Source organism: Mustela nivalis, assembly GCF_964662115.1.
Source record: "Mustela nivalis genome assembly, chromosome: 12".
Taxonomy (NCBI): domain Eukaryota; kingdom Metazoa; phylum Chordata; class Mammalia; order Carnivora; family Mustelidae; genus Mustela; species Mustela nivalis.
In genome coordinates, this window is record NC_139031.1 from 17755409 (window position 1) to 17781164 (window position 25756).

Consider the following 25756-nt stretch of genomic DNA (forward strand, 5'->3'; position numbering starts at 1 on the left):
CGGTACCTGAGCCGTTTACCCTTCCGCAGGTGACTGGACAAGCAGTCTCGCATGATCTCTGGGGAAGGGCTTGAAAAGTGCAGCCGGGCCAATTAGATTCTCTTGCCTCCCACAAAACGAATGACAGAGACCGAGGGAAGGGGCCGGGAATTGGGAGCACAGAGCCAAGAGGCCACAGAGAGTCAGGGCTGGCGTGCATGAAAATGGGTTTAAACGATGTGAGAGGGAAGCCTGTGTGCGTGGAGGAGGCCAGCCAGGAGAGACAGGACCACAGAACACAATCAGGAGCGGAGATGACAGGAAGTTGATGATTCTGGAAGGCAGGGAAACCTGAGCACCTCACTCGTTCCTTCTAGAGCCTGGCAGTTCCTGTGAGGTCTGTACTGCAGCCCTGCTCCTGGTGCACTGGGAATCCACTCGCATGTTTTCTACGCAACTACCTCTTATGTGAACTCACTTGCTCGGGCATCTGCTTCTTGCCCCTTGAACACTGGCGTTGTGGGACTTAATCCAAGTACACTGCACAGCTACGCCTGGATATACCACAGCCCAAGACTTTTCATCGGAGGTAACCAGTCTGAGGCTTTCAGACATCACCTACAGTTCTGACTTTAGAGTCTGATGTGATTATTTGCCAACAACAGCCTCACCTTAAGGAACCACCAACGAGGACCTGACAACCAAAAGGCAAGTCCTATCGCAGTGACTATGAGTTAGGCCTCTTCAAATTCCCAGACCATCCTACAGAACTATGACAAAAGGAAACTGAGCACAGCCTAATCTGCAATCAGAGCCAAGGCTGCACTCAGTCCTCGCACACAGACTGATTTTTCTGGGTGGTCCTGGAACCTGAACTGCAACAAAGTTACAGGGGTGGCTTGAGCTCTGCGGAAGTTACAAAGCAGGGCCTAGGAGTGGACTCGATTTCAAGTCTCAGCCCAAGAACACTGGACATTTTACCCCAGCAGGAAAGCCAGTTTTCTCCTGAAATGCATATTTTACCACGTGAGCGCTGTCAAAGTCCTTTTCTATTCTTGTTAAAGAGAAGAGCTGAGTGTCCAAGTTTTGATTAAGGGCTAGGGAAAGGGACTCACGAAAGCTACGCTGAATATTCTTTGTAGAGCCCAAGTCTATTCGTACAGGTGTAGAAAGAGGCTAAAAATTTGTCTTCAAGACAAACCATAAGAAACTCTCAATCTCACAAAACAAACTGAGGGTTGCTGGGGGGAGGGGGTTGGGAGAGGGGGGTGAGGTTATGGACACTGGGGAGGGTATGTGCTATGGTGAGTGCTGTGAAGTGTGTAAACCTGGTGATTCACAGACCTGTACCCCTGGGGCTAATAATACATTATATGTTTATAAAAAAATATATATATATATTTAAAATATATATATATATATATATATATATATATATATATATATATATAAATTTGGCTTCAGCTCATACCATTCAGAAAAGAATTTTGGTGAAACTTAGTCTCAAAATACCAGATCCCCTTTTGGTCTGAGTGGAGCAATGCTGGGCTGCAGCTCCGCCCCCCCCCCCACCCCCCCTTACCACTGGGGTTTTTTTGGCTGAAAGTCTGGCCCATAATTTCACAAAGTAGTTTCTGTCTGTAGAATCCAGGAAGTCACATAGATTCAAAGTGGAGAGCTTCCGAGCGGAATCTTCAGATTTCAGCAGAGGCATCTTAGTCCCTGGGAGGGAAGAAGCCAAAGTTTGCAAATAAGAGGCACATCATAGCATCAGGGGACTTTCTGAAGTAAGGAAAATGCTTTGTATCTGGATTGTCCCAAACACAGCAAACTCAATACTTAAAGTCTGTGCATTTCAACTTGAGAGTAACACAACTAAAACTATGTCTGGGTGGCTCAGTCGGTTAACCGTCTGCCTTCAGCTCAGGTCATGATCCCAGGGTCCAGGAATTGAGTCCTGCTTTGGGCTCCCTGCTAGTGAGGAATCTGTTTCTCCCTCTGCCTACTTATGTGTACTCTCTCTAACAAATACCATTATCTTTAAATAAATAAAAATAAAATAAAATAAATTTAAATTTAAAAATATCTTTAAATAAAATAATGTCTTAGAAAACAAGATCATAATTATTACTGATTATAGTAAAGTCAGGCCACAACACCTAGTAGACATGTCCTGGGAGTACACTTGGTGCTCATCAAGATAGGCTTATGAAGGGAACTGAAGGAAATCTTGGCACATACGATACCTTCCAGATACTTAAACGTCACACTGATAATCACTTTCTGTTTCACAAAATTCTCCTAAAAGACTAGGAAGAAAATAAAACATGCAACACTGAGAAGCAACTTAAAAAAATAATGGAATGGATGATGAGATCACTGTTTGACAGACTTTATTCATAAATAATGCTGAAAGTGTCCTTTAAAACATTATTAGAATGTCCAGAGACCTAGGATATAAAGAATCTAAATTTCTATCACTGCTCATCTACAGAGACCCCTGGTGTAAATGCTTTTGGATATATATGAGCATCAACGATTTCAGGAATATTGCTTTTAAAATGCTAAAGTAAAAAATTTTTAAATGCCAGAATAAATGATCCTCTCATGTTCCACCAGTCAAATGGCTGACTGAGCAGACATGGGAAGCTCTCTTGACCCAAAGATAAGAAAACACTAGATGATATATAACGGAAATGTGTTATACATAGCACAGCTGAGAAAGCAAGAAAGAAAAATTTCCAGGTGCTGGAAGTGAAGGTTCCCAGTCAGAAGAGCGGGAATCGATGCCAAGAAATCTGAGTGCTCCTGTGGCTGAGGTTTCTGGACTGGGAGAGGCCAGTCCCTATGTTCCCGAGGCAGAGGCCCTGGGCTCTTGATACTGTGAGAAGCTGCAAAGCGGGTGTCTGGGAATGGCGGTGCACAGACTAAGGGACTGTGGTTGGACACGGAGTTTCGGTAGAACTGAGGATGGAAGCACCTGTAGGAAATCAGGCCTGTGATCCTCCTGGGTTACGTGCTTGTATGGAGAACCTGAACTCAAGCTCCCACCAGATGGTGTGACGGTCCCGGGCCAGGGAGATAAGGAGAACACTGGTAGGCGAGTCAAAGTATTTAATCCTGTGGGAAAGTCTAAAGCTCTACAACCCAACACCTGTCTTGAGAAAGAAAGACAGAGACAGAGACTCAGAAGATGCAAGAAGTAAGTCCGCACCCGAGGAATTCCAGGCAACAGGGCAATCTGAGAAGTGCTGCGGGTAACTACGGTTGTGACAGTCGCAGTGACAATAAGGAATCATCGCATGTGGAGACCTTCTTTGTTAAATCTTCATGATGGAGAAACCACTCAGTCCGTATTTGTTGAGTACCTGCTGTGCCAGCCAGGGCTCTCGATGTTGGAGATTCGGCAATAGATAAAAAGTCCATCCCCTGAGCTATGGGAATTACAGCCTCATGCTGGAGAGAGACGAACTTCGCGTCAGATGCTACAGGCGGGAATTCGAGCAGTGAAGTGATGGGCAGCCAGATAAGGGGACAGAGCAAGAGAAGGCATGACGGTCAGAGAAGATCTATCTAAGGGGGTGACATCTGAACAGGCAACTACAATCACAAGAAAAGCATTCAACTGTCTGGGACAAAAGCATTATCATGCAGAAAGAGATGCTTTTTTATAAGGACCCAGGAGCATGCTTAACTGAACTATGGGAAAGAATGGATATGGCTGAAGGAAGGTTGGGGGGGAGGGGCATAGTGAGATGGAGATGATGGAGACTGTGCTCAAGAAAAAGAAAGAAAGAGGATGCTTGTCACCTTGATGGGACTCTGAGAACCAAAAGCATTGTGAAAAAGAGCAGAAGAATTTGAGAAAAGCTATAAACAATTAAAAGTTATAAAAATTAAAGAAATAGAAGCTATTTGCATTGAGAAAATTTCCACAAAAATTTCCAGTCTATGTGTCAGGGTTCTTTTTTCTACCTTTCTGAGCCATAAGCAATTTGTACCATGGTGTGAACAAGTCAATATGATGATACAGTGGTAAAGATAATGTGTTTACATTACTATTAAACTACCTTGTAATGCCACCACATTAATTAGTTGAACTCCTATAATGAAGAGTTTCATACAGTTCTGAAAACAGTTTCTACTGTCTTACTACATCAATGAACAAGGGATTTTGCTTCTCAAAAAAAAAAAAAAAAATATATATATATATATATATATATATATATATATATATATAAAATTACCACTGTTACAATAACCTGCAACAAGTTTCTTAACATAATCTTATTCAAAGTATCTACATTAAAGACAACCTTGAGGCAACATTAAAATATACATGTAAATTACAGTCCACAAAAACAACCAAGTTCTTCAGTATAAAAGCTAAATTTATTTAAACACCTACAATGAAGCACAAATGAATTTAATGATGCATGACAGATTTTAAAGTTATTTTATGGATTTATGGATTTTATGCATTATTAAATGCAGGAACATATAAATGAATTAACTGAAACAAGTGGAAGTACATCTTAAATTAATTCTAAGTAGCTTAGATCTTTTATTTAGACTTCTATCCCGTTGTAGTCAAGTGAATTAAAATAATATGCATAAAACATTTTAAAAGAAGCCGCATAGAACCCAACCTAAATAACAATTGCATTATGAGCCATGTACCTGAGAATAAAACATGTTGAGTATATATTTAATATCCTACCCTTACACAGACAAAACAAGGCCTTTTCCTGCATAAAGGAGGGAATACAAAATGTTGATCTGACGTTATAGGTATGCAGCCACATAGCCATGTCAATAACTAGTAATAAAATTAGAATTTGAGAATCAGACTGTGAATATTTTGAGAAACAAAAATCCCTATTTGAATAACCAATTTTTCTACATTAATGAGATTAGTTATATAGCAAAGCAACTAAGTCATTTTCCTGTTCAAAAATATGAAACTAAACACTTGTAAATGTATATATTTTTAGCATTAAAAAAAAACCCTGGGAAAAATCAATCAACTGGAATTTTTCTGTTTCAAAGCCATAGAAAATGTATGATTTGGAAATAGGCTTTAATTTTCAAACAAAAGTTCTCAGATAACTGGATGGTTTCAGAATCATTCATTCCCCCCCCCATTCAAATGAGGTTAAAAAACAAACACACACATGTTAATGTAGGTAATAATGTTAATGTAGGTAATAGTGAGGTGTGTTTTTTTTTTAAACGAAAGAGAGTAATTTATTTTTACCATGATTAAACACATACACATAAAATATACAAATACTTGGCAAATCACTATAAAGGAGTCAATAATGAAATATGTAACCATTAAAAAGGATAAAACCAAATTAAGGCACAATAATCTATGATACAATATTTATTTATTTTTAATGATAGTTACATAATTTTAGTTGAAAATTAAGGAAAACTCAATTCATCAGGAAGTATTATCATAAAACTGAAGCTTCTGAAAAAAAGCTATTTTTCTAGGACAGAATTAAATCTTGAAAGTCTTTTCTATCTGTGCTTCCAAGTAAGGAATAAAAGCAACTAAAATTTCACACAATATCCATAATAGTTTTCCATAGTAAAATAAGCTTTTATAGAGGAAAGCTACCAAGACCAAGGAAACAGTAATAATATTTATGTTCTAAATGGTAAAATGAATACACTTATTAAATCCTTCTTACAGTAAAGTGCTCTATTCATAAGTTTCCAATCAAAGAATAATCAGCTACTTAAATAGAGAACAGAGTCTTTATCAGGACAAAGGAAAGCATGTGAACGTATATTCTCACACAGAGAGAATGAGGTACACAAAAAAATATTTCTTTCCATTGAACTTCACACTGAAACCTCCTCAATATAGCTGAGCTAATGGGCTCAGTATTTGGTTCCTGCATTTACAATGTCCTAATTTGGACATATAACAGGAATGCCTGGCCAGCTTAGTCAGTGGAGTGTGTGACTCTTGGTCTCAAGGTTGGGAGTTCAAGCCCCATGCTGGGTATAGAGATTACTTAAAAATTAATATAAAAATAAACTTAAAAATAGAATAAAATAAAACATATAACAGTAGTACCCTGAATTTCTTCCTTTTTTAAATGTATGAGTTTATCATGAAATAGTCAATCGATGCTTTGAAGGAGATAAGATATAGGACAGGCAAATTTCAAGATGAGAAACTTAGTATGTAAGATCTGCATATGTCCAGCACTTGGGCAAGAGAAAGAAGCAGCAGAAAAAAGGAGAGAAATCTTCAGGAAGTTTGGATACATATGAAAGCCTTCTTCTAAGTAATATGTTTGATAATAAGGCTGGGGATGAGACTTCCACCCAGTCCTATACTCTCACCTCTAGCAAGCGCAAGGTGCTTCCTAAGGGATCATTCTTCAAGAACAGCTTTTTCAAAGATGGTACATCACTGGTCAACTCCTCTAGGAAAGACTTTTTTTGTTTGTTTGTTTGTTTTGCCTTTTTTTTGCCTCAACACATCACCAAAGGAAAACAGAATGCCTACTATCTGGTAGTTGATTTCTAAGTTAAGGAACTTGACAGTACTTACTATCCAACCAATTTGAAATGCAAAATATAAATGGCTTTGACTTTATCAATAAAGAAAATCATAATAAAATAATAGATAACATTTATTGAGCATGTATTATGTGCCAGCTGCCATGACAAGCCTTTCCCGTGTGTATCACCAGGAGATTTCATAACAACTCTAGAGCTGATGTTTCCCCAACTCAATCTCCAAGCTGCGATGCTGTGTGTGAACGCCCATCAAATAATCTCTTCATCTCTGTCATACACCACTTTACTACAATTTCTTCCCAACATTATCCTAATTCTGTTTAAGCTCCTTAATTCAATCAAGGTCATGAAGGTTTTTATAAAAGGATTTTCGGAGAAGACCATCCTATTTGCCAAATACTTCTATCTAGTTTGAATTGGGTTGTTAGGTTGTTAAATAAGATTAGTGATAAAATGCTATCCTTTTTTTGTGTGTGGCTTACATGTTAACACTAACATTCATATACAAACTTACTATGTACAGACATTTTCTTTCAATTAACTCATTTATTCCTAACAATAATCTTGAGGTAGGTCATCGTCTCTACTTGAGAACTCTGTAACTTTCCCAAGGTCACACAGCTAGACTGTACTAGTGCTGGGATTTCCAATGATTATGTGGACAGTTAGTTATTTGAAATTAAGAATTTCTAAGGTTATACACTTTTTTAAAAAGCCTCCGACGGGGTGCCTGGGTGGCTCAGTGGGTTAAGCCTCTGCCTTTGGTTCAGGTCATGATCCCAGGGTCCTGGGATTGAGCCCCACTTGGGGCTCTCTGCTCAGCAGGGGGTTTGCTTCCTCCTCTCTCTCTGCCTGCCTCTCTGCCTACCTGTGATCTCTGTCAAATAAATTTTTAAAAAGCCTCCGGCTTTTGCTAATCATGCTCACACTCTCATAATCACCTTGGAGGTGAAAGATTTGGTGGTCTGACATTATTGACCTATCATCAACACAAAGAAATTGCTAGGCTCTTATTATCCTTCTCCCTGAACGCCTCCTCAATAATAATAATAAATAAAAAGTGATTTCTAGAATCACATCTTCCAGATTGAACTGAGAAATTAATTAAATTCAGTTATGAACATATTGTGCTAGACACTACATAAATAGCACAATTATCTAAAGTGGAGTTTGGAAGATCTTTTATGTTAACAAGATGATTTCAGGGTTGTCATGGAGCAAAAGGAAAGGGAGTCAGCTAAGTCCTTAGTCCTGAAAACACTACTGATCCAAAAAGTTTCAAAGTGGTTTTTTTCTTGCTTTACCTAAGAACTTATTTTTGTGTCTAAGATTTTCGGACATATCTTTTCTGGAGCCCTAGTACTGACAAAGAGTGTAACTGCCAATCCACTGGATCCTTGCTGTTGTCCCAGAAAGGAATTCAGCGTTCAGGTCATTCATGGCCACTCATCCCATCACACATGAACAACCAGCACAGGGAAGCATCTAGTCAAACAGGCCTCCAGGAACACCACCAGAGCAAAGCTCCAGAGAGCTCAGCACAAGGGTTTTCCAATCACAGGTTGCAAACTGAATTGTGGAATCTGCATTTTGTAGGATACGGCCAGCATTTTTAGAAATTGGGATTAAGTAAAACAGAAAACATCTGGGTTTATCACTATAGGAAGGTGTCTCCTACACGTATCTGTGTGGGGGTGATGATATTGTAAAATGTATTCCTAGTTAATGGATTTGGGGTCTGAAAGTTTGAAAGCCACTGTTCTAATGAGCCCTAAGTGCATAGATTTTCTAGTACTAAGCTTTATTTTTAATTAAATAGACTGCTGGATTCTCCATAGCCAGCCTGTAGAGCCTGTTGTAGTAAATGGATTAAATCATAAAAGCAACCTTAAATTTTATCCAGCCCAACTAATCGCCTGACATATGGAAGCTTCTCGTAAGATTTCCAACACAGAGCCTCCAAGATCTAGAGAAAACCTGTTTATTCCTTTGTACGTGACTTCTAACTTTAAGAAAGTTCCTCATTATGTATGCCAAACTGAAAGAGAACATAACATAACATAAGGTTGCGCTTTCACAGGACAGGTTTTCATACATGTGAATTTGATTCTTTGTAACCTTTTCCAAATAACCACAGGTTCGTTGTAGAAAATTTGGAAAATACTAAAAACATAAATGAGAAAGTAAAAATTATTCATAATCTGACAACCCAGAACTCACAACTGGAACCATACTGGTTTTACCTCCTTAATCTGTTTTTTCCTTAGTATGTAACAAATATTCTTCTCTATATTCGTCTACAACATGATTATAATGGCAATGTAACATTTTAGCATATGGCTAAACCGTAACTTTTCCGTAAGTTATTTTTAAAATCCCATTGGGTGGCTATATTACTTCCAGATTTTATTATAAAGACATTAATGGGAACATCGTTCTATGTCAATTACTTCCTTGGGATAAGTCATAGTTAGAATTACCAGTTTAAACATAGGCAATATTTACAGGCTCTGACGGATATTGCACAACTGTCCCCCCAAAAGTGGTGCCAACTTACTTTCTCAGTGATGACACAGAAAGTATGTTTCCCCTCAACCTTACCAAGAATAGGCATTAATTTGCTTTCCATCTTTGTCAGTTTGGTACCCCCCAAAATCGAATCCATTTTAATTTACAGAAGTCCTGAAAGCTAAATGCATTTTGACATGGTATTTTGGCCATTTTTCTCTCCTCTTTTGTGAATTACCTGATCATGTCCTTTGTCCAATTCTCTTTTGAAGCTTTAAAACAACGGATTTAGCTTTTTAAATATTTGAAGAAGTCTCTTAAGCCCAGTGGAACTATATTATCTCTGTTGATGTGAACACTAGCTGCCAGACTTCCTTCGAAAAGCTAAAGATCACATTAGCTAATAGAGGCACTAAAGTCCTGCAGTGTTTTTTGCTGTCCCATAAAGACCACTTTGCTGAGGAATACAGCAAACGGAAGTGATGTGAACTTTGTAAACATAGATGGCAAATGACAATTCTTATACAGCTTAAAAGCAGAAGTTTCCGCTATACCAAGAAAATCAATAATAGCAGTAAAATACTCCCACCACAGAGGAGTGAGTGATCTTTGCTACTCCCTTCCTTGGACAACAAACAAAGTATTGACCAGCTGCTCTGAACCCAGGACATTTTTACATGCCATCAAAACACAAACCTTCTACCATCACGAACCCCCGGGAAGGGAGCTAGAGCTTCCTCTAAGTCAAACAAAGGGAAACCTGGCTTTTCACTTCCCTTTAGAACCCTAAGAAAAATGCAACCTTGAATGCCCTAAGCGGCCTCAGAACCAGTTGCCCAAGGAGGAAACCACGTATTTTTCTAAAGTTCTCGCCTAAGTGAGGTATCAGCGCTTCTGAGATGCACCATTCATGGCTCATAAAACACATCTGTCCTCCCCAAGCCCCCACCATGTCCCACCCAGATACCTCCTGAATCTGTCTATTCCTGCCACAGTGCCTTATCACAGGCCCTCACCATCTTGTTAGAACTATTGCAATAGCTTCCCAGCCATCCTTCCAACCCCCTGTACTTCCTTAAAGGTATCCTCCATACCAACTCTAGACACATGCCTCTAAGATAAAAATTTAACTATTCAATGGCTCCCCACTGTTAGATCAAGTTTCTAAACTCATTATTAGCACAAAACGCCCTTTGGATCTACAGACACCTGACATCCGGGTCCTCAAAAGAAATGCTGCGTCTGCTCTTACGACCACACTTAGACATATGCTGTTCCCTTTTCCAAGAAACCTTCACTCTCTCCCATCATTCTAATTTTGCAACCTTGATGACTTGGTTGAAAGATAAGCTCCTTTCGGAAGTGTTTTGTGATCTAATTCTCCCATCCCAAGCTAGATTCAGTGTCCTTCCGTATCTGGAAAAGTTAATAAATGGGTTTGCCTATTTGATGTTTAAACCTGGCCCAGTGTGCTGTGGGGCTTCCGGCTACCCCAATCACATGGTGTTGTAATGAACTCTCTTATCTGTCTCTCTGGATAAAAAACGGAGCTCCTCCTCATCTCACTGTGTACATCTAGCAGCTAGCAGTCTGGCAGCTAGAAGGTGCTCAATCCATGCTTGTTGGATGACTGGACTAATCCATAAATGTAAGTTACGATATGTTAAAAAAAAAATTCACCTTACTATGGTCATCTTTGACAAATCAGATAAATCAAAGGGTAATTATTGGCATAACACACGCTCTTCATTTTACAAGAGGATTCCTGCCTCCTGGATCTTAAAAATGTCAATTTCCACTCCTGAACTTGAAATAACATCTGCCATACATACAATTTCGTGGACACATACCTTTTGTATATGATAAGATCCATTTATACAGGCATTTAGTCCTCCATTTTTTCTCTTTTGGAAATACAGGATGCCAAACATAGTTTCCGATGCTGCTATCTACATAGTAAGTACTCAATAAATACCTTGTATCCCTTTAAGAGCCAGATCCCAGGTTAGCTGCTTTGCTCTTAGTCCCTGCTGTCTGGGAATGCAGTTGCCATGTACTCGAGGAGAGGGCACCAATGGTGACATGTAGGGGACCCTGTCTCTGGCCAGAGTAGATTAGCTTAAGAATGAACACTTGGCCCAAGCCGGGCCAGTCAATATCTTTCCCTGAATTTTTTTTTTTAATTTTAAGATTAAAGAACATGCAAATTAATCCCTTTCTAGTAGTGGGAGCTGCCAGATGTAAAACCACATATAAGACTTGAGAAGTACTGGTGGCCGTGTTCCCTGCCATGTGCAGAAACTTCTATGGAGTCCGTTGGAACCAAAGATTAAAGAGCCACCATGGAGAAAGAAACAGAGAAATGACAAGAGTGCTGTTGATGACAGAAAATACTGGGGATGACGAGAGTCTGGGTTATGTTCAATAACTGGTCCCCAGTTCTGAGGTAGGCTCATCTCTACCTCTACCCTCCCCATAATTTGGTTGTGGGAGACTTTCCACTCCCTTCTCGTAGATTCCCGTAAGCTACCTCAGGTCGGACCCCAGTCACTTGTCAGCAAAGGGATCCTGAATGGTATGAGTTAATGAAGGAAAAAGAACTCCGCTCCATCTTCTCTCCACTAACCCTTTTCACTGATTCAGCCAGGTGGTTTAGCATAATGAAGGCACGGGCTAATTTACATGAGATTCCTATTCGGAGAGAGAAGGAAGGTATTCATCCTGAAATAAACATTGAGCAAAAGTAAGTTTCAAGTCATACATGCCAACGCAAACCCGGAGGACTCAGCAATCACAGTGTCATTGTGCAAGGAACGTGTCCCCTGCCCTTCCAAAGACTCCCATGCATTAACTGCGGGTCTGGAACCTTGGTGGGAGTGACCAAGACCCAGAAACTGCAAAGGCTTCCTTTCTCAGAGTTCTCCTTCTGGATCCCTTGATAAAGCAAGAGGCAGGTGAGAATTTTCTCATCCAGAAGTGACTTTTCTTAATGGAGTCAATAAAAACAATGGCAACGTGACATTGCTTCAGCCAGAGTTCGAGCACATATTGCAATTCATACAAGTCTAGACACACAGGCTCCCTGCCAGCATCAGATCTGTTAAGACCAGCTCTACAGCTTGCTGGAGTACCCCACTCGAGGGGCTGCTCTTTGAGGCTACAGTGGCAAACCACAAGAATTTGCACAGACTTGCTGCCTCCTAAGAACCCAAAGGCTGGACAGGGCTGGTGCCCACCCCCTCATGCTTATGCAGGTGGCAGAAGGAAGCTGGGATATGGAGTCATGGTGGCCTAGCCATCACTTTCCTTTCTGTGACAGCACTGCCTCCAAGAGGCACAGATGTTAGAGACCCAGTGACCCAGTGCTCCAAGGGTGGCTCACACCTTGGTGCTCTGACTGCCCCTGGCTCGCAGTCTTCCTTCCCAGCTGCCCCGCTCCTCGGCAGACATGGGACTCTGGGGTGTGGCTGAACTCCTGTCCTTTGATGCTCCCCCATGTTTCCGGCTGTGTTTGTCTCTGGCTTGCTGCCCAGGAGCGCTGTCCCTTTGGACAGAGCTCTCTTTGGTCTGACTGGTCCCCTTCTGGGCTTGCGTCCCTTGGACAAGCTGCTGGGTGGAAGCCTGCGCCGGGGAGTCCAAAACAGCCTCTCTCTTCGGAAATCTTCCCCTCTTATGAGCCTCTTCTTTTCTCCTCGGATGTAGCCTAGAAGCAGAATCATCTGGTCTGGACTCTGCAGAGGAAGTTTCACTCTGGAGAGGTCTCCTGGGCAGGGGCTGACCCCCCTGAGTTGGGGGACCACCACTGAGGGCCGCTTTAGCCTCTTGAGACAATCCTCCAGAATTCCTTCTTTTTGAGGATGGTCCTTTTTTGGACACAGTTCCCTTCTGAACCAGATCATTAGTGGAGAGGCTGGCACCGGCCTTTTTTCTGGAAGAATGTTCCTTTTCCCGCTTCTCTTCTGGTAATTGGGGATCCTTAGGCAATGGTTCAGCATGGGTTGGCTCAGGGATTTCTGGTGCATGGACTTTTCTCCTCTGGTTCCCCTGAGGACTCTGAGGTGGGCTAGGATTAGGGTGGTTGGGAACCTTTGGGGGAGTCATCTTACTCTGGGATTCTGGCTGCAAGGCTGTCTGATGGCCTCTAGGTGCCTTTTTCAGATGCCCTGTCCCTTTAGTTGTCTCTCTTTGGACAGGGAGTTTTTTTTTCCTAGTTCCTATCTGCTGCACTGGCTCTTGGTTTTGGGGTACAGCCTGTACATCTGAAATCTTGCTGGAGGCGTGGCCTGCTTTTGGAGCTTGCCTTCCCTTTGCGGGCCTTGAATCATGGTGAGGCCCTGTGTTCTGAGGCAGCCGCTGTTCAGAGAAGGGAGTGGGAATTTGTGGGAGCCTAACGACCTGAGCCTCCTCTTCCTGGGGTAGATCAGGGGCAGGCTGTGGCATGTGCTCCTGGATGGGGGGGCTGATAAGAGGGAGCTTCACCTCCCTGACCTTTTCTTCTTGGACTTGCTGAGGACTATGGTCCGGATAGGAGCTCGGATTTTGCGGTGGTTTGGAATGGGGAGGGCTGATGGGAGGAAGTTTACTGGGGTCTCCTTCCTGAGCTAGTGGAGGCCTGGGAGAGGAAGTCACAGTTGGATCGGAGGCTGTTCCTAAAGCTTCCTCCCTGCTGGGTGACAGGAGTTTGGGGGTGGGCCTCCGGCTCTGGAGTGGAGCAAGGACCTGAGGCTGGGGCAGCCTGGTGGGAGCCAGGCGGCTTCTGGGGAGCAAAGTCATTGGGTCGTTCTTGTCCTGGGTCTGTTTGATAGCTGCTGAGTCCTGAGGTTGTGGCAATTCTGGGTAAGGAGTGCTAACCCGAACCAATTCTGCTTTGGGGATTTCCTCTTCTAGAGGTTGTTCTGGAGATGGTCCCGGTATTTTGGCCGCATTAGGGTGGGAAGGGTCTCTTGGAGGCTCATAATGGGCACTGTTGGGTGGCAGATCAGCGGACCTGGTTTCCTCATCCTGGGTTCTCTGGGGGCTGAGGGATGTTGGGCCAGACCCCGGGGGAGCCTCAGATGGAGGAGGGCCAGTGGAGGTTACCTTGGCCTCCCCTGATTCCTCATCCTGGTCTGGCTGAGGGCTGCGAGCTGGAGCTGGGTCAGGGTGCTGAGAAGCCTCCTGGGAAGGAACGATGGAAGACTGCCCTATTTTATCTGCGTTTGCCTCAGATGTCTGGAACTCATTTTCAGGGAGCTCCGTCGTTATTATTTTTGAAGAAAGATCTGATTGTTGAACATCCCCTTCCTTCTGGTTTGGGGATAAGTCTTGGGCCTGCTGGGAAATACCAGGTGCTGAGGAGTTGGGCTGTGAAGGGGGCTGTGGAGGAGGCTGAGCACTGACATGGCTACTGGGAGAATGTTCTTCTTGATGGGCTGCTCCCTCCTGGGTCAGCTCTTGGTTCTGGGAGGGGGCCAGGTTCTGATGTTCAGGGACCTGTGCGTGAGTCTGTATTCCAGAGAGATGCTCTGTTATCTGGCCATCTGCTTGCAGTTTCGCCAAGCGCCTTGGGGACGGGACCAGATGTGCTGGCACCCCAGAGGGGGTCTTCTTGCTAGAGGGAGCTCCTGCTTTAATATAAGAAGAAGTTAGCTAAAAACATCTTAACATGTACTATGCAACTAAGTAACTTTTGAAATAACAACAACAAAAAATTGTTTCCTTTCCTGATGCACATAGGCCTTTGAAAAGAATAAAGTTACACATAGAGAAGAATTATAACCTTTCCTTCCCCTTGGGGAGACTAGGTGCCTAGAATTCTCTCATTTAGTAGAATGTAGAAAATCTTAGTCAATGGAAATCATCAACTTCAGCAAATAAACATAAAGAGACTTATTCACAGAACCAAAATTTACATCCGGGTGAGACAGTGACAGCAACACTTTCTAAGTGAATGAAATTTTAAATTTCCACCACTTAGAGAGGTCAGTGCTGCTTTTGATGGTAGAAACGAGAGGGTGGACGTCTAAGCCAGGGGTAGTCCTGCTTGTTGAATGGCAGGCCCCTTCAAGAAACTGGGAGCTCTCTGAGGAATAATCAGCTTACCAAGGGAAGGGAAGGCAAGGCAAGGCAAGGCATGGGAAATTCAACAGGCACTCAGTAAGTCAGGAGGGAACGGAAGGAAGCAAAAAATGGATTCCATGGAAGCATGAGGTGCCATGGCTCACAAGAGCTGCTCCTGATAGTCCCCCCACCCCCACCACCCCCAGGGCTACTCTTTTCCCTCGGAGTCTACTCCAGGTTTCAGCAATGGTTCTCAGAGGCCACTAGCACATTAACATTGCAGACGGGGACACTTCCTTCGCTCACCATGGGAGCAAGTTCTCCGTGTGATTCTGTTCTCATGGACTCGATCAGTGCAGCAGGCACTTGCTTCTGAGAGAAGTCCATACATATTCTGGTGGCCCACGGGACATCTTCACCTAGGCCTAAGGACATGGCTCTGAAATGCTGTAGTCAAGGGTGGCACACCAGTGTGGAACAGCCTTGAAGAAACTAGTCTCGGCCCACTTTGAGAGAAACCTGATGCCCAGAGACTACAAACCAAGTCAGACCTCCAAAGTGACCCCATGGTGGTCCATCCCCAGAAGCAAACCAGGCTCCTGGCAACAGTCCATTCTCCCCCACAGAGGAAGATGGGCTTGGACTACTCCGGGTCCTCCCTGAACCTCCTCGTCTGGAGAGGTAGCCTGTGCCTCCAGCTGAACTAGACATCTCTGGGGAGGGGTTAGGGAAGAGTGGGGACAAGGAAAATCTTGCCACTTGGTGGGATTTCTGAGGGGATGGCTCTGGTCATCATTCCTATCTCCCTAGTTCATGACAGTAATAGAGTAAATACAAATTTAGTCAAGATGCAAGGCTAAATTAAAATAGAAGAAAAGTAAAAATGTCTAAAGAGACAAATTCATAGAGACAGAAAGTAGATTAGAGGTTACCAGGGACTAAAGGGGGGAGTTACTGCTTAATGGGAATAGAGTTTCTGTGTGGGAGGGATGAAAACTTTTGGAAAGAGGTAGTAGGGATGGTTATACGACACTGTGAATGGAGTTAATGCCATTAAGTTGTACACTTAAAATGGCTAAAATGGCTAATTTTATGTTTTTTTTAATCACATGCGAAAAGAAATTTTGAAAAATAGAAAGGCAGGAGAACCGTAAAACCCAATGCTGAAAGCTCTTTCTCTTTGTAAACCCCCTGTTTCCTAGAATCAGACACACAAGGATTTTTTTCACCCCACTTTTAGAATTTGACAATTCACATCATTTGGCAAATGAAACCCTGCCCTTTAGTAGAGATAAAGACACCACGTAGGACCTAGTAAATTGCTCAATTTCCCCGTTTGACTCATCATCACCATCATTTTCCTCTCTCACTAGTCAGATCTAAATAATGATTTGCAAATATAATTTTATTTTATGATTTCTATAGCAGGAACTCAGGGTGATAGTTGGATCAGCTTTTTTAAAGCTTTATTGGGAGCACCAGATGAGTATTCCAGAAATAGGCTGTAGAGAAATACACGGAAGGTAAAGACATCTCTTACACTGAGTTGTGAACAAAGTGAGTTTTTATTTTATAAAAACTGTACTGTTTGCTCAGGATTTTATTAGTTATTGTGTTTTAGAAATGAATATTACCTAGCATTGCTATAAGGGAAAAAAATAAGATCATTCGTACCATGGTTGATAAATATTTTTAATTAATGGCATTAATTATAATGCCATGTCTCAGTATTTTGAGGTTTTATAATCACTTTGTACCTAACATTACTATTTTGTATGTGCATTTAATGGAAATTCAATTAGTCTCTCCTCTGGTAAAGGTTTGCATTTCTGGGTCCAGGCTGATGTGCTTGCTATACTGATAGACTTCAGGCTTATTTTTATGATTTTGTTCTAGTTTCATCATTAAGAGTAGAAATTAAAATTGCATTCTCAGTTACAAGTTAGCAACATGAAATTACTGAAGATAAGGCTATGTATTATTACTTCAAATATCTAGTAATACTCAGTTGGCATTGGTACAGGATTCCTGCTTCCATGAAAACAAAGCCATTGGCCACCAGATTTCGGTTTGTACTGAAGCCTAACTTATAGGCAGTCTAATCTAAGGGCAAAAACATCAGCAAATTCCAGAATGTTCCATAATATTATATGTATGGCTTTGTTGTTTAGAAATGGCAGTTCAAAGTGATTTCTCTGATCAAATTAATGATTACTGGTGAAATTTGGAATATGAAACTAAAGCTTCTAATTTCCAGTACAATTTTCTAATTGGTCTTTCATAGAACATTAAATATTTTTAATTTCAATTTCTTACCTTTGACAGCTCAATTAAATATTAAAAATATTTCAACTATGCTGAAATTACTGATCTTTTCTTTCTAGGGGGTCTCATTTATACTTACATAGGTAATGTAAGTCTTTATGTAAACATACAGAACTACAGAACTTAAAATCAGAGGGACCCAGCTCAGAGTGGAAGCAAAAATGCAAAAGCCAGTCAGTCCTGGGGCGGTGACCCTGCTGGGACTCTGGTCCCTTTTCGGGGAGTCACGATGCTCATTTTGGGGTGGTTATGGTTGGGCCCTGCTCACCGGCAGTGAACTCCTGAACATGGGGGCCTGCCCTCCTTGGCATAGACTTCATGCCCTCAAACTCCAAGAGGCCCCTGGCTCTACTCTTGAGCCACTAGAGATCCTTTTAAAGCTTTATTAGTAAGGACCATGCTCATTAGAATTTTTAAATGCTCACTTGAATCACATCTGGCCTCCACAAAGTCACTTTATGTGCAAGTTTATCCTGAAACCATCGACAGAAGACAGTAACGTCCTCCACAGATGGACTACTTAAATAAAATGAGGTGGTTTGGCTTCTTAAGAAAACACATCATTTTCCCAAATGCTAACCCTGCCAGGAAAACAGGGTTTACGCAGGCCACTGAATTAATGCAATAATTATAAACCTTCCCTCTACTTTTTAAAGCAGAGGTTCCATGAGTCAGTAACCAAATGATCCAGTTTCTGCTATGCAGTGTGTCTGAGAGGAAGAACATTTTAACAAATTCTATAATTCATACTTTCCATTAAATCAGACAGGCCGAACCTAACTGGTCCAAATAAATGAAGTTTCATTTTACCCTTTAAAAACGGGAGTCTGTTTTCCTATGCACACATTATCTGGTCTATTAATTCACCAAATGGCAACTGCACCGAATCGTCAGTGTCCTGGTGGTCGCAGAATATGGAATGATGGAGAGCAGGGGCCCCGCTGGCTGAGATCCAGTTCAAACGCCACAGCTCACAGGTGCCCTCTGTGCAACAGACTGACAAACATGCTTCTCTCCCTTTCTCAGAACTGGTCAGGCTCCAGGGACGGACTCATGCTCATCTAAATCCACAAGGGGCTGATTTAAAAGCCAGAACACCAACTGATTCATTTACAGTGGGAGCCGGGCCCAGCTCAGGGATCAGGGCAGGGTGTTCTAACGTAGGAGCGTGCCCCCAGCGCAACAGCTCCACCCAGGGGATCAAATTAAAGATCAGAAGTTGCCAGGTTAGCAAAGATTGAAAGCAAAGAGAGGCAGATTTCCTCTCGAGAGACTTCCATCCAGCTCTCGAAGCCTCATGAGATATGCCATGCCCCCTACCCAGCACGGCTTTCTAAAAAACTGATGGGAGTTTACCCGTGTGGATCAACACACGGGCATCCTCCTCATCGAATGTCCCCCCTTCGAAGACTGGGCACAGTCCTCCAGTCCTCCATGAAGCCTGTCTGCACATAGGGTACACTTTCTTCCACTCCTCTGCAGGCGGGAAGTCCTACCCCGGTCACCTGTCTTCTAGAAGAAACACATGGAAGGATAGCCTCTCGCTGTGATCTGTTGGTTGCGAACCAGTGTCACAATGACCTTGTTCCAGAGGTCCCTGACCTGAAAAACGTGTGTAAAATTGCTAAAGGGCACCACCAGTCTCAACTCTGGCAAAACCATGGCCTGGCCTGCCCCACCCGGCCAGCGAAGTCCTACTGGGCCAAGAGTCACGGAGGCCAAAGCACGCGAATACACAGCAAGCAAGGGTCTCACATCAATGTTTAACAATATGTGATATGTGAGAGCAGTTCAGCCCACTGGAGGGGACCTTCTTTTTCTTCATTCGGGTGTCAAAAACTACACAGAACGTAAAGTCTGTCGTCCCCACCATTTTTAAGTATTCGGCTCAGTAGTGTTACGTATATTCACGTTATTACGCAAGGAAGCCCATGAGCTCGTTTCATCTTGTAATAGTGAAACTCTGTAGTTGTGAAACAACAACACTCCATTTCTCCGCCCCCCCCCCTCAGCCTCTGGCAACCATCCCATTTTTCCGTCCTTATGGATTCGACGAGTCTAGGTACCTCATACAAGGGGCATCAGACTGTATTTGTGTTTCTGTGACTGGCTTACTTCACTTTGCAGAACATATCCTCCTTGTGGTGTGTGTCAGACAGAAGCCCCTTCCTTTTTAGGGCTGAATAACATCCCACGGTATTTATCAACCACATTTAGTTGATTCATTTGCCTGTTGACGAACAGTTGGGCTGCTTCCTCCTCTCAGCTGCTGTGAATAATGCAACAGTTCACTGGGATACAAGTACCTGTGCAAGTAAGTCCCTGTTTTCAGTTCTTCTGGGTAGATATCCTGAGGTGGAATTGCTATAATATATGGTGATTCTATTTCTAATTTTTGAGGAATGACTACACTGTTTTCCATCGGAGCTATACCATTTTACCTTCCCAATCTCTCAACATCCTTGCCAAAGCGAATTTTCTGTCATTTTTTTCATAGTCAGCCATCTGAGTGGGGATGAGGTGGATTGGGGAGAACCTTTAAAATACATCTCAAAATATCCATGTGCCAAAATTCTAAGTTAGGGCTTTAGAATTCCTGGATTCCGAGGAGAGACACTGCTCTACAGTCCATGCTGTTTGCTGTGCATGTTCCATGGGGAATTCACAGGGTTCTCCCTCAATGGAGAACATCAACTCCATCTAGCACGATAGTCAAGTGAAGTTCTGAACAGCAAAGCAGCTTGCCCAAGGGATGGGAGGGCCACAACCAGGCTCACACCCTCTGACCGTGCTCTTCCACTGTCCCCTCTAGTACCAGACATTTGGAGGACTGTGGCAATGCAAAGAAAAGGAGAAAGAAACCTATTGGCTGAAAACAACACTAAACACAAACTTGCCAAGCAGAATGCCACCTCAGCTCCCTCAGGGAGCCCAACTTCTGGAAGGCTGAGTTCTGAACCAGGAGGCTGGCCCCTATTTACCATAAACACCAAGGAGGCACCGGCCAGCATGTCCCTGAAGGACAGCCCTGTGAGTGCCACTATGGCCACCCTACAAGGAGAGGGACAGGTGCAGGGGGCTGATCACGTAGCTCACTTGTGAAGACAATCACACGGGAGGAAGAAGGGGGATTAAAGCGTTAGAACCAGCTTGAGCCTGGCTGATGAGTACCCACATCGCAATTCAGACTGGTTTCCCAGGCACAAAAAGGGACAGCGTAGTACCTGCAGACGGAGCCAAATTCTTGGATGTTTCCTCAGACAATCCAAGGTATTCTCTGATGAGGTGACTCAGCTTTTGGTAGGCAACTTCCAGATCATCTACAGTAAATGAGAGAAGGTACTTTAAGGCAACAGAATCATACCAAAATACAGCCAATATGCAACTGATGGCGGTATTGATTTTCTAAGCTACATCTAAGTAACGACTATTGTGGTAGGCAGAATTCTGAGACCCTCAAGACACTTCACCCTCAGATAACTGCCTTCCTTCAGTGTGGGCAGAACCTGTGAATGTGGGGGGGTGTTACTCCTGTGATTATGTCATGTTAAATGGCAAAAGGGAGTTCTGCAAACGTAACGAAGGTTACTCATCAGTTGAGTTTGGGCTAGTCAGAAGGGAGACTCTCCAGGTGGGTCTACACAGGATCCCATGAGCCCTGTAAAGGAAGAGTATTGTTTGGTAGAAGAGGAAAGCAGACTTGAAGCATGAGGAGAATGTGATGTGCAATCACCAGCTTGAAGACAGAAGGGCCACATGCACACGACCTGGGAGCAGCCTCTAGGACGTAGGGCAACCCCTGGCAGAGAGCTAACAAAAGAAGCAGACACCCAGTTCCACAACCACAAGAAACTTCATCAGCCAACAGTTAAGATGCAGGTTACAGCAGATTTCCCCCCAGTGACAATACACTTCAAAAGCAAAACTTCACTGAAAGTTACCAACCTGCATTGATGATCGCATCAAAATATCCTGGAAATTTCTGATTGGTTTTAATATAAAGGTCCACTCTGGACACAGCAAATTCAATCTCTACACGACTGAATAATCCTTTTCTCCGCAAATATCCTTCATATTTTTCCTTGTCCATGGGCACCACCAGGATATATCGAGGCTCAAAATAGGAAAATTTCAAACTTCTTACACCCTATGTGTTCAAAGAAAAGGTGATAAATTAGAAACAGACACACAATTTAGAAATTATGTTGGAGACATCTGACTACATAGGTGTAATAAGTAGTCTTATAAGATTTGGATAATTAGCTATTATTTTCCTGTAAATATCTCAAAGTTGGATTACTTCCCTTTGTCCATCAAATATTGTTATTGGAAATAAAAGAACTACCTGGCCATCCTCTAATTAATTACTCTAATAAACATGATGGTTAAAAAAGAAAACTGCTAGGGGCCCCTGGGTGGCTCAGTGGGTTAAGTGTCCAACTCTTGATTTCGGCTCAGGTCATGATCTCAGGATCATGAGACTGAGACCATTGTTGGGTTGCACACTGGGCATCAGGCCTGCTTGAGATTCTCTCTCCCTCTGTCCCCACTCACATCCTCTTTAAAAAAAATTAAAAATAAAAAAAATAAATTGCTAGATACAAACAGGTACATTCACAGTACTGCTGTATCTTTAATACTGAAGAGAAATTTCTCTTTTTCTTTTTTCAGATTTTATTTTTAAGGAATCTCTATACCCATTGTGGGGCTTGAACTTATAACCCAGAGATCAAGAGTCACATGCTGTACTTAATCAGCCAGGTGCCCCACTGAGAAGTAATTTCAAGTCTACATTTCAAAGAGCATCCTCTGCAGCTGCAGGACATAAAGATCTTACCACAGAAGAAAAGCTCCTCTGTTCCCCCATTGTCATCTCCTTGGGAATGGCCCTATTCCTAAACCAGCAACCTGGTTGGCTGGTTCCTGCTACATCTCACAGCTTCTACCCAGAGCTCACACCCAGAAGCGCGGCTGGGTGGTGGTCTGTGGATCGGGAGGGCTGGGTGGTGACAGACCACAGCTCCCCAGCTACTGCAGACCACGAGCCAATCCCACAATTGCTCCCTGGGCACCAATTTCCTCAGAGCGGAAATGCAAGAGTCCTTCCAAATGAACTCTAAAGCCCCTTCCACCTCGAGCCCGTCATCAGCAGTTTAGCTCAATGTTCAAAATCTTTGTTTTAAACATGGGGTGGGGGAATGAACTACGGGATCTTTTACAAAAGAATTTCTAAATCTGCTAATGACAGGACAACCAGGGACACCAGGCCTGGCTCACGGAGTCAACCTCTTGGAAATGAGTAGGAGAGAGTTCTCAGGGAGGAAGTGGAAGGAGGGAGCCAGCACTCAGAGAGCCGGGGAACCAGAAGAAGGTAAGCACAGGAAGCTGGAGAGTTTCTGCCTTGTCCAAGGAAGATATTTTTGGTGATTAGCATAGAAACCCAGAAAACCTCCTTAGAGAGGCAAATGCAATCAACTGCAGAAAGAGGAGAATTGTGGGATTTTGAAGTTAGAAAAATTAAAGAGCTGGAAGAAACAGGCCCAATTTCACTCCAGTGAGGCAACACACAAATCCGAGGAGCCAAAAGGAAATCAGTCTCCTGTTCTGCCCAATTACAAGTTTTTTTTTTTTTTAAGATTTTTATTTATTTATTTGACAGAGAGAGATCACAAGTAGGCAGAGAGGCAGGCAGAGAGAGAGAGGGAAGCAGGCTCCCCTCTGAGCAGAGAGCCCGATGTGGGACTTGATCCCAAGACCATGAGATCATGACCTGAGCCCAAGGCAGCGGCTTAACCCACTGAGCCACCCAGGCGCCCCCCAATTACAAGTTTTAAAAGAAGTTTCAGAGTCGATAGAAACAGAATATCTGACCAGCCCAGATTTTGTTTTCTGTAAGTTTGATCTAACAGAATCATTTTCCTAACTTATTTTCCTGACTACAAAACTGTTACACCACTCAGTGAAGTTACCTTCCAAAGACAATCAAGTTTCTTTAAAGACTTCACATACTTAATAAAGCTATAAATTTTTAAAACAGTTAAATAGGGGGAGCCTGGGTGGCTCAGTGGGTTAAAGCCTCTGCCTTTGGCTCGGGTCATGATCTCAGGGTCCTGGGATCAAGCCCCACATCAGGCTCTCTGCTCAGCAGGAAGCCTGCTTCCCCCTCTCTCTCTCTCGCCTGCCTCTCTGCCTACTTGTGATCCGTCTGTCAAATAAACAAATAAAAAATCTTAAAAAAAAAAACAATTAAATAGGATAGTCATGGTTTTACTCTGGATCTAGACTGGATCCATATTCTAGTTACAGATTAGAATATGTAATATTCTGCATATTTTAATTATAGAAGATCACTGGGGAAGATGGGATATGGGGGCAGAGACAGAAATCTCCTGAAATTTGCAAGTCTGAATTGCTCCAAGCTGGCATGGACTGCAACCTGCAAGCAGCGGCAGTCTGACAGCACAGCCCACGCATCTCCCGTGAAGAATCAGAGAACAAGGGCGGCTGCACAGAGCGGCCAGGCAGGTCCCGAGGGGACAGTGTACCAGCTCCACAGCCTGTGAGGAGCACCTTTACCTGGATATCACTTCATATAAACAGAGACCACATGCCCTAAACGAGGAATGTAGTGAGGAAGTTAACACAGAAAGTGAATCGTGGGGTGGCTCAGTTGGTTAAGCGACTGCCTTAGGCTCAGGTCATGATCATGATACTGGAGTCCTGGGATCAAGTTCCACATCGGGCTTCCTGCTCAGCAGGAAGTCTGCTTCTCCTGCTGACCTCTCTCCTCTAAAGCTCTCTTTTATTGCCTCTCTCTGCTCTCTACCTCTCAAATAAATAAAATATTTTTTAAAAAAAAAGTGAATCATGAGTAGCACTTCTATTCCTAGTATATGTGCAATCCATGTCTTCTGTCATAACTCCAGTTATTTAACTGTGCATGTTTGGCCACCCCTGTGCCTAGCAGGGTGCTAGGTGCTACCCCCACCTCCTCAACTACAAATATAGATAGATAGATAGATAGATAGACAGATAGATAGATAAATAGATAGATAGATATAGATAGACTCACTTAAACACACACATGCATTTAAAATAAATTGACTGAATGAAAAGACACTTACTTCTATTTCCATGTGAATACAGCTTGCCAAACCATCTCTTGCGATACCTTCTATGGTGTCCCTATTTAATCCATAACTGTGATTACCATAATTAAATGTCAGAATGAATTTCCCCTGAAATTTGAGAAGCACAGAGGTTTTTCATGTAACAGCTGCCATAATGAAACTGAATATAAAACGATTTGATATCTTACTTTTCTATGTTTCCATAAAACTTACAAATAGAAGGCTGACGATGGGTTTATGAAACTTAATATCAAAATGTGGTAGAGAAATTTATTTAGAATTCTCAGCTGGAAAAAAAAAATTGAGTTTTTGGAGATCCCATAATCTGCTGACGAAACGGTGAGGAGAGTGAAGGCACTGAGGAGTGTGAAGCTGCTGGTAGGACCGAGCATTTTGCTCATTTACCTGCTTCCTTGCCCAACGTGCACCATAAACTGTCATTACTGAGAAAGCAAAACCAATGGCCCGCTCTTAGCCTCAGCCATATTGGCTACGCTGGTAGACTAGGTGCCCCAGAAAAAGCTCCCATTCTCGGAAGCCTTGCATTCCCAGATAAGCCTGAAGGCCATGAATTACAGGGACATCTAAAAACCTTCGCATCCTGAGATAAGCCATGAAAAACAGATCCAATTCGGTTTTTCCTTATAAAACACAGCTTCTTATTGATACTGCCCCAAATGTTTTTCAACAGAATTGCCGTGTGCCCTAGAGTGATCTGAGGTTTAAATACTGCCTTCCATCTAATTCCTGGAAGCCCAGTTCTTCCCAAAGCTGTACCCCCTTGCAAAACAGTCCAAGTTAAAACATGCCTCTCAAAATCGACCATTTCTTTGACGCTGTTATATTTATTAAGCTACTAGGTCTCATCTAAACTGGAAAGCTGATGACAAAAGAAGGAATAAAAATACGGATGATCTTGGCAACTGTGGCTCCCCACACACGGGATTTTGAAAGAAATGAAAGCTTGCAAGGCTGAATCCCGTCAATTGAATTGAATCCCACCGGATGGCAGCATCATTAAGAACAGGAGCCGTTAGGAATCCTTTATGCTACCTCTGCCTCCTGGCCCGACATGTTCCGGAGATTTGGGGATGGGGGACTAGGCCATCTGTTGGGGGGGGTGCGTGGCATGGCTGTTGGAAGTCCATGAGACACAGAATACCTGTTGTGGCGCGGTGGGTCTCTAGTGAATGTGTCTGCTAGGAGTGACGAGGACAATCACACACTTCATA

General features: G+C 42.9%; 1 protein-coding gene across 8 annotated transcripts in view; it reads right to left on the reverse strand.

Moving 5' to 3' along the window:
- LRGUK (leucine rich repeats and guanylate kinase domain containing) overlaps positions 1–25756 on the reverse strand; it is a 112816-nt gene that overhangs the window by 23591 nt on the left and 63469 nt on the right. For 3 of the 8 annotated variants that reach the window (XM_082693977.1, XM_082693976.1, XM_082693974.1), the window contains 4 exons: positions 24519–24632; positions 21340–21541; positions 20619–20714; positions 10452–14636 (listed from right to left, as the gene is read on the reverse strand). In XM_082693977.1, the coding sequence (XP_082550103.1) occupies positions 12409–14636; positions 20619–20714; positions 21340–21541; positions 24519–24632 (2640 nt within the window). In that variant the 3' untranslated portion in view covers positions 10452–12408. Of the gene's footprint in view, positions 1–1561; positions 1702–10451; positions 14637–18385; positions 18456–20618; positions 20715–21339; positions 21542–24518; positions 24633–25756 lie in introns of those variants that run through there. The other 5 variants (XR_014301428.1, XM_082693978.1, XM_082693980.1 and 2 more) reach the window with 4 other exon arrangements.